The 13,895-nt window shown below is 58.0% G+C and overlaps 1 protein-coding gene across 2 annotated transcripts in view; it reads left to right on the top strand.

Moving 5' to 3' along the window:
• Positions 1-10,744, top strand: part of COL11A2 (collagen type XI alpha 2 chain) — a 29,493-nt gene extending 18,749 nt beyond the window's left edge. For both annotated transcript variants that reach the window (XM_035297598.3, XM_035297599.3), the window contains 31 exons: positions 20-73; positions 176-229; positions 463-516; positions 943-1,050; positions 1,201-1,290; positions 1,478-1,531; positions 1,764-1,871; positions 2,013-2,120; positions 2,262-2,315; positions 2,419-2,472; positions 2,669-2,776; positions 2,976-3,029; positions 3,206-3,259; positions 3,485-3,538; positions 3,699-3,752; positions 4,091-4,198; positions 4,493-4,546; positions 4,894-4,947; positions 5,070-5,123; positions 5,663-5,716; positions 5,979-6,086; positions 6,190-6,243; positions 6,376-6,429; positions 6,664-6,771; positions 6,936-6,989; positions 7,274-7,309; positions 7,497-7,550; positions 7,665-7,932; positions 8,493-8,605; positions 8,944-9,150; positions 9,619-10,744. In XM_035297598.3, the coding sequence (XP_035153489.3) occupies positions 20-73; positions 176-229; positions 463-516; positions 943-1,050; positions 1,201-1,290; positions 1,478-1,531; positions 1,764-1,871; positions 2,013-2,120; positions 2,262-2,315; positions 2,419-2,472; positions 2,669-2,776; positions 2,976-3,029; positions 3,206-3,259; positions 3,485-3,538; positions 3,699-3,752; positions 4,091-4,198; positions 4,493-4,546; positions 4,894-4,947; positions 5,070-5,123; positions 5,663-5,716; positions 5,979-6,086; positions 6,190-6,243; positions 6,376-6,429; positions 6,664-6,771; positions 6,936-6,989; positions 7,274-7,309; positions 7,497-7,550; positions 7,665-7,932; positions 8,493-8,605; positions 8,944-9,150; positions 9,619-9,759 (2,583 nt within the window). In that variant the 3' untranslated portion in view covers positions 9,760-10,744. The remainder of the gene's footprint in view (positions 1-19; positions 74-175; positions 230-462; positions 517-942; positions 1,051-1,200; positions 1,291-1,477; positions 1,532-1,763; positions 1,872-2,012; positions 2,121-2,261; positions 2,316-2,418; positions 2,473-2,668; positions 2,777-2,975; positions 3,030-3,205; positions 3,260-3,484; positions 3,539-3,698; positions 3,753-4,090; positions 4,199-4,492; positions 4,547-4,893; positions 4,948-5,069; positions 5,124-5,662; positions 5,717-5,978; positions 6,087-6,189; positions 6,244-6,375; positions 6,430-6,663; positions 6,772-6,935; positions 6,990-7,273; positions 7,310-7,496; positions 7,551-7,664; positions 7,933-8,492; positions 8,606-8,943; positions 9,151-9,618) is intronic.
• Positions 10,745-13,895: the final 3,151 nt, after the last annotated feature.

Here is a 13,895-nt window from a genome sequence, read left to right as displayed (position 1 = left end):
CCCCCACCTCTGTCCCTAGGGCCTTCCTGGACCTCAGGGTCCCAATGGATTTCCTGGACCCAAAGGACCCCCGGTGAGTTGACCCCTAGCTCTGACCCCCCTTGCTTTTCTTTGAGTCCTTCTTCCCTGACCCCTTTCCAGCTGAGAGTTCATCTGACACCTGAACCCCTTTCAGGGCCCCCCCGGGAAGGATGGGCTGCCGGGACACCCAGGCCAGAGAGGAGAAGTGGTGAGTGATGAGCCTGGCTACTCATTCTCGTGGGGCCCCCTCAGACCCTCTAACCTCAGAGCTGTCTGCAAAGCCCACAGGGACGGTCTCCTGGGAGGGTGGAGCCTGCCCTGGTGCTGCTCAGACCCAGGGCCCAGGGCTCCGTGTGACCCTGCCTGGGATGCCTCCTCCTGGGAATCTGTCCGCGGTGCCCACATCTGCTTTCACTGCATTTTCCTCTCTTTCTTTCCTAGGGTTTCCAAGGGAAGACCGGCCCCCCTGGTCCTCCAGGAGTGGTGGGACCTCAGGTAGGTTTGTCCCTAGGAGAGAATGAACCCCAGACCCTAGCATTAGTCTGTCTGTTCCTCTTCTCTTGGTCACACACTCCTGCTCCAGGTCCATCTAACCCAGACCCCTCCCTGGGGCTGGGGTCAATGGTGGGGGCTGGGATTTCAGGCAGGGGTCCTGAACTTCAGTTTGTTTTGGGGTGCATTCCCATCATCTTGTCCCCCGGAGGAGGCAGTTTCCCAACAGAGACATAAGGTGGTGCAGTTACTCCACATGGGGCAGAGAAAACCCAGCAGGGGCCCAGGAGTACCTGGGAATTTCCCAGGAGTTTTGGGCCAGGGATAAAGGGGTTTTGGAGGAGTGTTTTGGGGTGGGCGGGGTGGACTATTTTGGCAGACAGTGGGATGAAGGGCCTGAGAGCGGGGACTCTCTCTGCCTTTGTCTAGGGAGCAGCAGGAGAAACTGGCCCCATGGGGGAGAGAGGTCACCCAGGTCCCCCAGGGCCCCCTGGAGAGCAGGGACTGCCTGGAACTGCTGGAAAAGAAGGAACAAAGGTCAGTGAGGGGCCAGGCAGAGGGGAACATGGGGACTTGGGGATTGGGGTGCTGAAAGGAACAGGCAATTGGTGATTTGAGGCTGGCCGGAGAGCTCTCTGTTTAATTTGGCAGCATGGCTGGGGCTCATCACCTCTCCTTTCCTTTTAGGGTGACCCTGGTCCCCCTGGGGCCCCAGGGAAGGATGGTCCTGCTGGTCTGAGGGGATTCCCAGGAGAGAGAGGCCTCCCAGGCACTGCTGTGAGTGTGATTCCCAGACCCCTGCCATCCGTCATAAGCACCAAGCATCCTGAGCTCCCTCCCTGACCCTGTCCCTGACCCCTCCATGTCACTCCCTATTTCCATCTTTCTGAGCCTGTCTTCCCTCCCCAGCCCTCACCCTGCTCTTTCTCTCAAGTCTCATCTTCCCCAAATGTCTGGTTCATAGGGTGGACCTGGTTTGAAGGGGAATGAAGGTCCGGCTGGCCCCCCTGGCCCTGCAGTGAGTCTGGGGTTCCAGAGGGTGGTACAAAGGGCCTGGGAAAGGGGGTGGGTGAGGAAGGGGGTGGGAGTGGCATCCCCATACCAGCAGGGGCTGTGGGGCTGGGCAGAGGCTGTCTAGGGGTAGCAGAATGCACCTGACTTTGAGTCTTCTGGGAATTGTGGTCTGAGGTTCTTTGGTATGGGCGGACTGGGGTCTCCTTCCTGGGGGTCTGACTCATGTGCTCTCTCAGGGCTCCCCTGGGGAACGAGGTGCAGCAGGATCAGGGGGACCCATTGGTCCACCAGGGCGCCCAGGCCCGCAGGGTCCCCCTGGAGCAGCAGGAGAAAAAGGCGTCCCGGTGAGTGTGGAGGTCCTGGGGAAGGGTACTGGGGAGGGGTCTGTGAGCCTACGGTTGATGGGCTATGACAAATTTCCTGTGGGGTGTTTGGCCTGGGTGAGGGTCACCTCCAGGCCATGACTCCTTCCTCTTATCTAACAGGGTGAGAAGGGGCCCATTGGCCCAACTGGCCGAGATGGGGTGCAGGGTCCTGTGGGGCTTCCTGGTCCTGCTGGGCCTCCGGGTGTGGCTGGAGAGGATGGTGACAAGGTGAGGAACCCACAGACACCCGTCCTATCTTCTCTCCAGATGAGCTGGCTGACCTGACCATGACCCCTGACCCCTGTCATGTCATCCTTCCCACTCTACCCATCACCTTTTTCTAATATCTTGTCTGCCTTCTCCTCCCAGGGTGAGGTGGGGGACCCTGGACAGAAGGGCACCAAAGGGAACAAGGGCGAACATGTAAGCGTCCATGACTTTGACATCTGACTTCCTGGCCTTTAACCTCATTCCCACCTGATCTCTTCCCCTGTTTTGGTGTCTCTGACTCTCTTCTCTCACCCAGGGCCCTCCTGGACCCCCTGGACCCATTGGTCCAGTGGGGCAGCCTGGAGCAGCGGTGAGTGACCCCTCCACCCCTACCGAAGCCCCAGCAGCCTCTGGTCCTTTCTCAGCTCCCCTCTGCCCTTGGGGTTGGGAGCAGGAGAAGGAGCTCTGGTCCTGGCACCCAGCTCTGTGTGGTATTTGTGGATAGGGAACACCTGACCCATGACCCATTCCTGTGTCCTTGTCCCTGCTTTCCCTCCACCCTGCAGGGAGCAGATGGGGAGCCCGGAGCTCGTGGGCCCCAGGGACACTTTGGAGCCAAAGGTGATGAAGGCACAAGAGGATTCAATGGGCCCCCAGGACCCATAGGCCTACAGGTGAGTTGGGGGATAGGAACAGGGGCTGAGAGGTGGGGTCAGGATGGGGTGATGTTTGCCCCAGACTCTGCCAGCAGCCTGCTGATGAGGACCGGAGGGCCTGTGGGATCTGAGGGGAGGGGACTGTGGGGCCTGTCTGTCTAGGGCTGTACTCTGGGTGGGGTGGTCACCTGGGCCCATGTTTTCTATACCTGCACAGGGTTTGCCAGGCCCCTCTGGGGAGAAGGGAGAAACGGGAGATGTGGGTCCTATGGTGAGTGTGACCTTACTGACCCTGGCCCCCATACTAGTTACCTTCCTGCCTGGCCAGCCCCTGCCCCACACCCCACTGATGACTCCTGGCCTGGCTGCTTCTCATCCTCCCTCCACCATTCATGCTCATCCATCTCACTTCCCTTCCCCATCTCTGGTATATCTGTTTCCCCCTAGGGACCACCTGGCCCCCCAGGACCTCGAGGCCCAGCTGGACCGAATGGTGCTGATGTGAGTCATCTCAGCCCCTGTCCCTTCAGATCAATGTATCTGGTCCTCTGCCTCCCTTTCCCAGACCATAAAATCTGGTCTCATCTCAGAGGCTAAGAGAAGCCTTTGCTCCTGGGAGGCCTCCACTGCCTCACTGCTGTGACTGTGGGCTGCTCATCTGGGGCTTTGCCCCTGAAATGGCACCTCCTTCCTAAGCAATGACACCTATTTCTGTTCCTCTTCCAGGGCCCACAAGGTCCCCCAGGAGGTGTTGGGAACTTGGGTCCTCCTGGAGAGAAGGTAACTGGGAAGGGGGAATGGACCAGTCATGGAAGTCAGGGATGAGAGTTGGATTTCTGCCAATTTTGGTCAGGGAGCTAAAAGAGAATGAGTTGTGGGGAATATCAGAATTTTTTGGCCAGGGAATGAGAGGAGGTTTTTGACTCTAATCTCTTTGCAGGGGGAACCAGGTGAATCAGGATCTCCAGGGGTCCAGGGCGAGCCAGGTGTCAAAGTGAGTGACAGCTCCAAGGCCCTACTCCCCAATCCCCTTCACCCCCCTCAACCCTACCTCCACTTTTCCTGTGACTTCCTTGAGCTGGAACTCTTCTGCAGCAAGTCTCTGCTCCCTGCCATCCTGTGTGAGGCCTGATCCCTGGTCTGAGTGAACTCTTCTTCCCCTTCCTTGAAGGGAAGGGCACCAGGGGACTTCCCATATAGGCTTAAGTTTCTGTGTGTGTCTCATTGTCACTGAGGGGAGTAGGGGATGGCTGAAGGTGTCTTGGAAGCAGAGGCTGCATTCCTGATCTTCAAGACCCCTGCGACCATCTGTTCCTTCTGCTTGTTCTGCAGGGTCCACGAGGGGAGCGTGGGGAGAAAGGAGAGTCGGGACAGCCTGGAGAGCCAGGACCACCAGGGCCTAAAGGCCCCACAGGCGATGATGGCCCCAAAGGGAACCCTGTGAGTTTGGGGCAGTGGGGCTGAGTCCTCTCAGGCCCTGCAAATGATGGACCTGGGAATATGGGTGTGTGTGAGGGAGGATCTTGGAGTGTGGGGACCTGGGAGAGGAGGGATGCTCTGGGAATGGGGTGTCCTGGGAGGGATGCATGGGTCTGCGATCCAGAGAGAAAGTGAGAGACGCCCTGCAGTACACGAGGTGGAAAAGGGCTGCAGGAGACCTCCTCCTGTGCCCATGGGAGTCTGTGCTGGGCTAAGGGAGCTGTGACCCTGACTCTTGTTCTCCCTCTGAATCAGGGTCCCGTTGGTTTTCCTGGTGACCCTGGCCCTCCTGGAGAAAGTGGTCCTCGGGTGAGTGTTACTCAAGAGAAGGGGCAAAAAGGGTGGGGCTTCTATGGGGGCCTCTGTATGGGCACTGGGCTTGAGTGTTAGAAAGTTGGAGGTATGGCAGGGTGGGCAAGGGGATGAAGGCATTTTTTTTTTTTTCTGAGATGGAGTCTTGCACTGTTACCCAGGCTGGAGTGCAGTGGCACGATCTGGCTTGTTACAACCTCTGCCTCCAGGATTCAACTGATTCTGCCTCAGCCTCCCGAGTAGCTGGGATTACAGGCACACACCAGGGATGGGAGGATTGACAGTTTTGGAGGTGATGCCAGCCAGGTTGGGGGCCTACCTTTGACCTTGCCTCACCCCTGCAGGGCCAGGATGGTGCTAAGGGTGATCGAGGCGAGGATGGTGAGCCAGGACAGCCTGTGAGTGACCAGTGACCCCACCACCCCCCAAGCCCAAGCTTCATCCCCTTCTGTGCCCCACTCCTGAGGAATCCCTTGGCTGGAGGCTAAACACTCAGCTACCCCAATTCCTCTCTCCCTAGGGATCCCCTGGTCCCACTGGAGAGAATGGACCCCCTGGGCCACTTGGAAAGCGGGTAAGTGAGGTGGATCCCTGAGACCTCGGAGGCAGTGCCTGGGCTGTGTGGATGGAGGCTGGGCAATGGAAGGTGGACTGGGTGGGGAGATGCCTGGTGTTTGCATGGCCCTGGGTGTGGTGTGTGTGCAGGAGCTGGTGGGTTGGTGAGTGTGCAGTACCTTGGGCATGTTTGTTCCTGGGTTCTGGTGTGCATGTCCTCTCCAGGGGTATTGATGGTTATTGACAAGCAGAATGGAAACTGGAGGAGGGTGCTGGCCAGCATGTCTGTGGGCCAGGGGTGAACCTGTTTACTTGCTGGGGCAGGAGATGGGCCACAAGGTAGGGTGTGGGCAAGTGGCTCTTCACCACAGGTACAGACTACCCAGTATTTTCACAACTGTCACAGCTGGATCTGTTCTGCACGTCTGTGAATCAGCCCTCTGTGTGTGCCTATGTATGCACATGTGTGTGCGTGTGTGTGTCTAGGACAGGAAGGTGGAAGAGTTGAGCCTGGCTGCCCACAGCCTCATGTGCTCTTCCTTTCCACTCCATCTGCAGGGTCCTGCTGGCTCGCCTGGTCCCGAGGGGCGACAAGGAGGGAAGGGAGCCAAGGTGAGGGAGAGGCCGCCCTGGTGCTGGAGCACCCCCTCCATCTCCCACCCCTCAGATGCCTCTGTCTCCTGATGCCTACCCCATGTCCACCTCTCCCGTGTTGAGCCCTTTTGGGGACAGGTGTCCCTTATACTTATTCCTGCCCTAGGGCTCCTAGAGTTTGGCCCTTCCTCCCCACCTCACCCCTTCCACTTTGGACCCTCTGCCCTCTGCCTGTACCCCATTCCTCTGCCCTTCAGGACACATACCTTTTGTGTTTCAGGGGGATCCCGGTGCTGTAGGTGCCCCAGGGAAGACAGGCCCAGTGGGTCCTGCAGGCCCAGCAGGGAAACCTGGTCCTGATGGTCTGAGAGGCCTCCCAGGCTCAGTGGTGAGTCACAGCAGGGAAGGGCTGGGCTGGGAATGAGGGGCCATGGGAGGGGTGCAGTGTGGGGATGCTCCTCCTGACCCCTGTGGTCCCCTCAAATCTTTAGGGTCAGCAAGGCCGACCTGGAGCTACAGGCCAGGCTGGGCCCCCAGGTCCTATGGTGAGTGACTGGGATTGGGCTGGGTAGGGGGTGAGGGCGGTGCCTGGGCAGAGCTGAAGCCCTGAAGGAAGTGGAGGCTGCTGGGAAGAACTTAGTCCCACCTTGAACGAGTGACTTCCCATCTCTCCACAGGGACCCCCAGGGCTGCCTGGTCTCCGGGGCGATGCTGGAGCCAAAGGAGAGAAGGTGAGTGACAGACAGACACGTGGCCAGGTGTCTCTCCCATCACCATCATCCTTGAAACCTGTGGGGCCCGGGTGCCTACTGCTCTGCTTCAGGCCTCCAGCAGCCAGTCTTGGGGTCCTGCTCAGTGGGGGCCACTCACGGGCCCTGTGCCCAGGTCCCTCTCTGTGTCCTCTTGGCCCTTCTCCCCACATGACTCCTCTGTGCATTCTCTTGACTCCCTGCTCCCTTCTCTAGGGCCACCCAGGTCTCATTGGACTGATTGGGCCCTCCGGTGAGCAGGGAGAGAAGGGAGATCGGGGACTTCCTGGCCCTCAGGGATCCCCTGGACAGAAGGGCGAGACAGTGAGTAGAGGGCATGGTCCCTGAAGGTGTGGGGGTTAAGAGTGGGGTTCATGTTGAGGAGGGGAGGGTGGAGTTGGAGTTGGGACTTGGCTGTGGGTGAGGGAGCAGATGCTCGGGAGGGCGTGGGAGGAGGACACAGTTGAACCAGCCCCTCCCCTTCCTAGGGTATCCCAGGAGCATCTGGTCCCATTGGTCCTGGAGGGCCCCCCGGCCTCCCCGTGAGTACCACCTTGTCCCTCCACTGCTGCCGGCCTATGGCCTCCCAATGACTTCCACGGAACCACCAGCCTAAGGACCCAAGCATAGTCCTCAGGGTCCCCTATTCGTTCTGTCACCCCCAAACCTCCCCATACTTCCAAGGTCTGAATGTCCTGGTACTCCAGCAGGCCTGCCCCTCCTGTAGTAACCTGAGGCTCCTGTGGACTTGGGACCTTGCCTCCCCACTCCTGAGTCCTGTTCTTCCCCTGCAGTGACCGTCTCTTTCTTGTTCCTCATTTCACAGGGACCTGCTGGCCCCAAAGGAGCTAAAGGAGCCACAGTAAGTGACCCCCGTCAGCTCTGACCTTTGCCCCATCCCCTCTGGACTTGATGCTGTCTCTCCAGGGCAAACAGACTCCCCCCAAGGAGCCCCTTATTCCCAGCCAGGAGGCTGATTTGATCCTTCTGTGACCTAGATCCATGCTTGACCTCTTGACCCCTCCATGACCTCATTTATTCCCTGTCAGGGCCCAGCTGGACCCAAGGGAGAGAAAGGTGTGCAGGGCCCTCCAGGACACCCGGTGAGTGAGGAGTCACGGCTGCTCCCAAGGCCGTCCCCCACTGCTTTGTTGCTGCCCGGCTTCACCCTCACACCAACCTCGTCTCTTGCCTTCTCCATCTGTCCCTGCACCCAGGGTCCCCCAGGAGAGGTGATCCAGCCACTGCCCATCCAGATGCCCAAGAAGACTCGGCGCTCGGTGGATGGAAGCCGCCTGATGCAGGAAGATGAGGCCATGCAGACCGGGGGAGCCCCTGGCAGTCCTGGGGGGCTGGAGGAGATCTTTGGCTCACTCGACTCCTTGCGGGAGGAGATCGAGCAGATGAGGCGGCCGACGGGGACCCAGGATAGCCCTGCTCGCACCTGCCAGGACCTGAAGCTGTGCCACCCGGAGCTGCCCGATGGTCAGTGCCGGCCTCAGGGTGCACAAACGTCTCCCCAACAGCGTGGGCACTGAACAAGCAGGATGGATGTTGGGGGAGACTTGGAGAAGGTGTTGGATTTAGGGTGAGGGCTGAGGGGCTGGGAACTGCAGCTGTTTACCAACCAGGTCAGAAGTATCCCGGTATTTTAGCAACTGATCTGGGTCAGTGTGTACCAGTTGGTTATCAGCCCAGTGTCTGCAGGAGCAGATAAACATACACATGTGTACACACCTGTGTGCACCTGCACAGATGAATCTATGCGAGCGCCTGCAGCCACATGTTGTCCCAGGATGAGGCTGTCCATACTTGGACCTCCTCCAGTCAGGGGGCCTGGGGTTACTGTTGGGGGCAGAGGTGTCACATGAGGAAGGTGGCTGCAGCAGTAGCATGGGCTATATTTTAGGGCTCTGGGAGGGAGGAGGACCGGGAAACTGAGAGCATGGTGGGGAGGGCTGGGAGGGAAGAGGAATGTGGGGGCAAAGAGCATCCTGGAGCCTGGGCCTGGGTGGCCCTGACCTCCCCTCTTCCCCACCCAACAGGGGAGTACTGGGTCGACCCCAACCAGGGCTGTGCTCGGGATGCCTTCCGGGTTTTCTGCAACTTCACAGCAGGTGGGGAGACCTGTGTGACACCCAGGGATGACGTCACACAGGTCAGAGCTGGCCCCTGGCTGTCCCTCCCCTGTCCCATGGTGCACCCCCTCAGGGCCTAGTGGTTTCTGGGTTTTGGTGACAGTCCCCTGGCTATTGTTCCCCTGGAGCCTGCCTCCCCTTCTCCACTCCTTAGCTCCTTCCTTTCCTTCTCATCGGTCCTCTAATGCTTACTTTGCCTTTTGTGTACCTCAGGCTCCTGGCTCCCACTCATTTCTCCCCCAGCCCTTGCCTCCCAGCCATTCCCTGCTCATGACTCTGGTTCAGCTGTCCTGGGGCTATTAGATGCTCCTCAGGCCCGTCTGTCTCCTCCTGACCCCAGCCGTCTCTCTCCTTCCAGTTCTCTTACGTGGACTCAGAGGGCTCTCCAGTGGGTGTGGTCCAGCTCACCTTCCTGCGGCTGCTCAGCGTCTCAGCCCACCAGGACGTCTCCTACCCCTGCTCTGGAGCAGCCCGCGATGGTCCCCTGAGACTCCGTGGGGCCAATGAGGATGAGCTGAGCCCGGAGACCAGCCCCTATGTCAAAGAATTCAGAGATGGCTGCCAGGTGGGAATAGGAAGAGCTGGGTCCGGGGCTGATCTCAGATTCAGGCTGGAGGAAGGAGGTGGGAAGACCCCTTGGGCAGGGCACCAGGGAGAGCAGGGAGGAGTCCTTCCTGATGGATTGTCAGGGATGCCTGAAGGAGCTCAAAAGCCAGTAAGGAGGGTGGAAAGGATGGAAGCCAGACATCTGTGAGCCACCCAGGTGAGGTTCACTTGGGTGCATGCACCAGCCTCACACAGGGTAATGGAAATGTGTACACAGACCGGCACATGGCTGCCCAGCAGAGGCACATGGTCGGGAGTGGGGAGCAAACACACACTCATGGGCACACGGACACTCCCAGTCTGTACATCCTGAGTCACCCCGATGGGGTCAAGGTGCTCAGAGGGAAGGTGAGGTTGGGCCTGAGGTTGGGGAATGGGGGGGTGCCTCCACCCGGCTCACCCCTTTCTCTCCCATCTCTCACTGAAGACACAGCAAGGTCGGACGGTGCTGGAGGTGCGAACGCCTGTGCTGGAGCAGCTGCCAGTGCTAGATGCCTCCTTCTCAGACCTGGGAGCCCCCCCGAGGCGGGGAGGGGTGCTGCTGGGGCCTGTCTGCTTCATGGGTTAGGACCTCTGTCTGATCCTGTCCATCGGAACCAGGCCCACCTGGAATCCCACAACATCAGCTCTGTGCCACCTCCCAAGAGGGCTCCTCACCATCTAGGGAGCATTGGGCCAGGGCGCTGAGAGCCCTCAATCAGGGGCAGGCAAGCCAGGGGAGGGGTGAAGTGGTTGCCCAGATACCCCATGGGAGGAGTGGCATCTGGGGCTCTTGGCCCTCCCACCTGGAGCCTGTGACCCATTAGAGAGTGGAGGTCCTTATTTAAAACTCACCTCCCAATCACCCCAAACAAATGGAAGAGAAGAGAAAGGACATGGTGCATTTTGTATTTAAAAGTAATTATATTAATTATTTAAAGAGTGGGAAAACAAAATAACAAAGAAAGAGAAATGTCAACAAAAATCAGCAGACGTTGGAGACAGGGCTCTGGGGGTGGGCTCCGGCACCCACATCCTTTCAGTAGGGCTTTCCTCAGTGACTGTGTTTGTGGGGGTTTCAGGGCTGAACCCCACTTCCCTCGCACCTCCCTCCCACCTCAGCTGTCGCACCCACTGTGAAAGTTGGAATAGATGGTCTCCCTGGTCTCAGGGCTCTGACTCTGCCAGGGTGGGGCCCTCTAACCCACAGGTATTGGCTCCTGGGCTCACGGGCCCACTGTCTCTTCCACTTGGTCTGGATCTGGCAGACACTCCTGCTATTTGAGGACCAGGCTGCTTCCCCAGGGAAGAAATGGAATAGTGTGGGGGTGTGTGCAGGGCTGCATCCAGCAGGTGATGGAATATTAAAATTCTTCCATATTTGCTGGTAAATTGCCATGGCCCTGAGAAACCCAATATGTTCATTGCCACCCCGTCCCTCCCCTGGGCACTCCTCACCTTCCCTGATCCTGCAATTAAAAGGTTAATGTCTGGCATATGGAAGGGACTCCAGGACCCTGTGCCCAGCGTCCATGCTGACTGATGGTTAAATAATGTGATTGTCTCCTCCCGGATGTCTGTGTCACTGCTTGTGTTATTTCAGTCTCCCCCAATACCTATCCAATGCTCCCTCTTCCCAGCTAAATGGCTACCAGAATTGTATGGCTTAATCCAGATACGCTACAGGGCCTATCCAGCTGGGGTGTCAGGACCCAGAGTTTACAAAGCCTGGGTGACTAGTATAAAATTACAAACGATGCCCCAGGGACACCAGGTAGGGGTTTAGGGTTCCTATGGCCCAGGTTCTGACACCCTATGAGATTGCATCTGGGTGTGGGTGGGCCTGAGTCCCAGAAGGAGCCTTAATCCTTCTGGCCTATAGCCCAGTCTAATCTCTAAATGGGAGGCTGAGGCCCACTTCCAAGACATTTACTGCACGTGTACCTCTGGGCACCTTATCCCTCTCCCTCAGGCTTGGGCTGTGCTGTCATGAAGACCAGGGCCGTGGCCAGGCCCTCCACACTCGTGAAGTCACGTGCACACTCTTGAGTCGGGTGGAGACGGACAGTCCTTGCCTGTGTCCCCCAACTCCTGTCACCCGCTCCCCGTTCCCTAGCCTCCCTCTCCCGGGCACTGAGAAGCTCTGCTCCCTCCGGGTTAGGTGCTTGAGATGGCCTATCGGAATTCCAAGACTGGCGGCCCAGCAGGGACCTCCCAGCTGGCGTCCGTGGGGCTTCACATTCCCAGGCCACGTTGCCTGACTCCTGCCAGTCAGGGCGCTGCATTAAAACGTGTTCCAGGGCCTCATCCCAACTGGGACGCCTCTTCCTCGCTGACACCATGCTCACGGGTGCGCGCGTTTGTGTCCCGGTTTCGCATCAGCAGCCCCAGGGCGGGCCTGGCGGGGTGTCCCCTCACCCTGAGCCCGAGCCCGGGTAGGCTGCGCCCTCGCCCCTCCTCCCCGTACTTCCTCCCACCGTGTCCCCGACAGCGTCTGCTTGGCCGTCCCGGTCCCGAATCATTCTGGATCGCAGAAATCCCCCTGTGGGCGTCTAGAGGGCCAGCGTGGCCCTGTCGGGTGCGCGGAAAAACCGCTGAGGGTGGAAGCCGCTTCTCGGCGCAGGCGCCTCCGCCTCTGCCGCCCCCTAGTGCCCGCGCCGAGACCGCGCGCGAACCCCACCGGGTGAGCTGAATAATTCTGGTCCCTTAGACGTCTCTGCACGCTACCTCTCCCCTGTCACTCGCTGAACCCTCACCCACTCCCCCCGACCCAGGAGGCTGAATGGAGGAGGAAGCCCCTGATCTCATCTGTCTGGGTTCCGGTGGTGGGTAGGGCTTCTGGGATCACCCGTGCCCTCCACCTCAATATCCAAGGCCCAGGGACTTCAGACACCCCCTTCCCTCCATCTCGGGGTCTGATCAAGAGAAGATCAGACCTAAACAGGTGCCCGCCCCCCCATCCGCCTTGCCCGCACCCACTCCCAGCCAAGCCGGGCTGGAGCTGAGGTTTCTCTGGCGCTCTCTCTGCAGCTGGAGCCAAACCCACAGAGGTCGCCCCCAGAACACCAAGAGGACTTTCCCAAAGGTCACGTTTGGTCAGATGCTCTGAGCTCCGAGGGCTTTTCTTCATGGAAACAATGCTGTACAGTCACTTGAATAACATTTATATACAGCGGCTAAGTCCCCAGGCCAATCCACAACAGCCTATTTACACAGTGCTGCCGACCAATGCCATCTAACAGTTTCATGAGGGATTTGGTGCCAAGTTGCTGCTGAGGAGGCCAGGCCCGCAGCCTTCTCCTGGCAGCTGACTTCTTCCTCCCCTCCGGAAAGCCAGGGCCAGACTCTAAGGAAAGATGGGAGAGGTTTAAGGGTAGGGCTGTAGAGGTGGGGTTTTGGGGTGGGGCTGGGTGTGACCAAGGCAAATGCCCAGCCTCCTTCGGGCCTGTGGGTATTGGCAGTGTCTCCATTGGCTGGTGGGCCATGGAGGCTTCTGGAAGGGGTGGGAGGAGATGAGGAAGAGAAAGACAGAGGCTTTAGAGAACTACTTGGGGTTTGATTGGGGCAGAACATAAACTCTTACTGGAGGGGCCAAGTTCTGAAAAGTATTGACTGCCTGTGGAAGGAGTTGAACTTGAACCCAAAAAGTCAGAGAGAGTCATTGATGGTGTTTGAAAAGGCGAGTGATATGATGGAATTGTGCTCTGGCTTGGTGGTGGAGGAGAGGAGGGTTTGGGATGGGGCGCACAGGGTGATCACACATAGAGGGAGGGCTGTGGGGTGGGTCCTCTGGCCTGTCACACCCTTGGAGCTGCTTTTCAGCTTTGGGCTGATATTTTTAGCATCTGTGACTTATGGTCAAAAAATAACTTGTGAAATAAAATTAAAATAACTTCCAGACCACTTACATCACCGTACCTGGGAGCACCACACAGCCACGGGCTACACAGAGCTGTTCTTGCCTCCTTTGGCTGTCTTGCATGCTGAGGTTTGTAGTTTATTTTTATTTTTATTTTTTTCTTTTTATCCCCCCAAATACATGAAACACATGATTCTTAAGAGGTTTGTAGTTTTGAATGGACCAGGGCAGGTTGGGGTGGAGATGAGATAGGGGAGGGAGTGAGTCAAAACAAGGCTCTCAGCCAGGGCAACAAAGCAAGACTCTCTCTCTCTTTTTGAGATAGGGTCTCACCCAGGCTGGAGTGGAGTGGCAAGGACACGGTTCTCCCCAGGCTCGACCTCTCTGGGTTCCAGTGATCCTCCCACCTCAGCCTCCCAAGTAGCTGGGTCTCCAGGCGTATTCCATTAATTTTTGTATTTTTTGTAGAGACGGAATTTTGCCCGGTTTCCCAGGCTAGTCTCGAACTCCTGGGCTCAATTGATCTGCCCAACTCAGCCTCCTAAAGTGCTGAGATTACAGACATGCGCCACCGCGCACAGCCCTTTTTCTCTACAAAAACATAATTTAAAAATTAGCTGGGCATGGTGGCTTATGCTGGTAGTTGCAGCTGCTCAGGAGGCTCAGACAGGAGGATCACTTAAGCCCAGGAGTTTGAGGTTACAGTGACCTGTGCTCCTGCCACTGTACTCTAGCTTGGGTGACAGAGAGAGACCCCATCTCAAACCAACCAACCAACCAAGGCTCCAGCTGCCTCAGAAATGAGTGTCTGTGTAGTGACTGGTGGCCGCCTTGTTTTGTGGTTGTTTAACACCTTTTCCTGCAAG

Source organism: Callithrix jacchus, chromosome 4 (genome assembly GCF_049354715.1).
Source record: "Callithrix jacchus isolate 240 chromosome 4, calJac240_pri, whole genome shotgun sequence".
NCBI classification, from domain to species: domain Eukaryota; kingdom Metazoa; phylum Chordata; class Mammalia; order Primates; family Cebidae; genus Callithrix; species Callithrix jacchus.
Note: the sequence above shows the minus strand (reverse complement) of the source record. Positions and strands in the feature narration are given on the sequence as shown.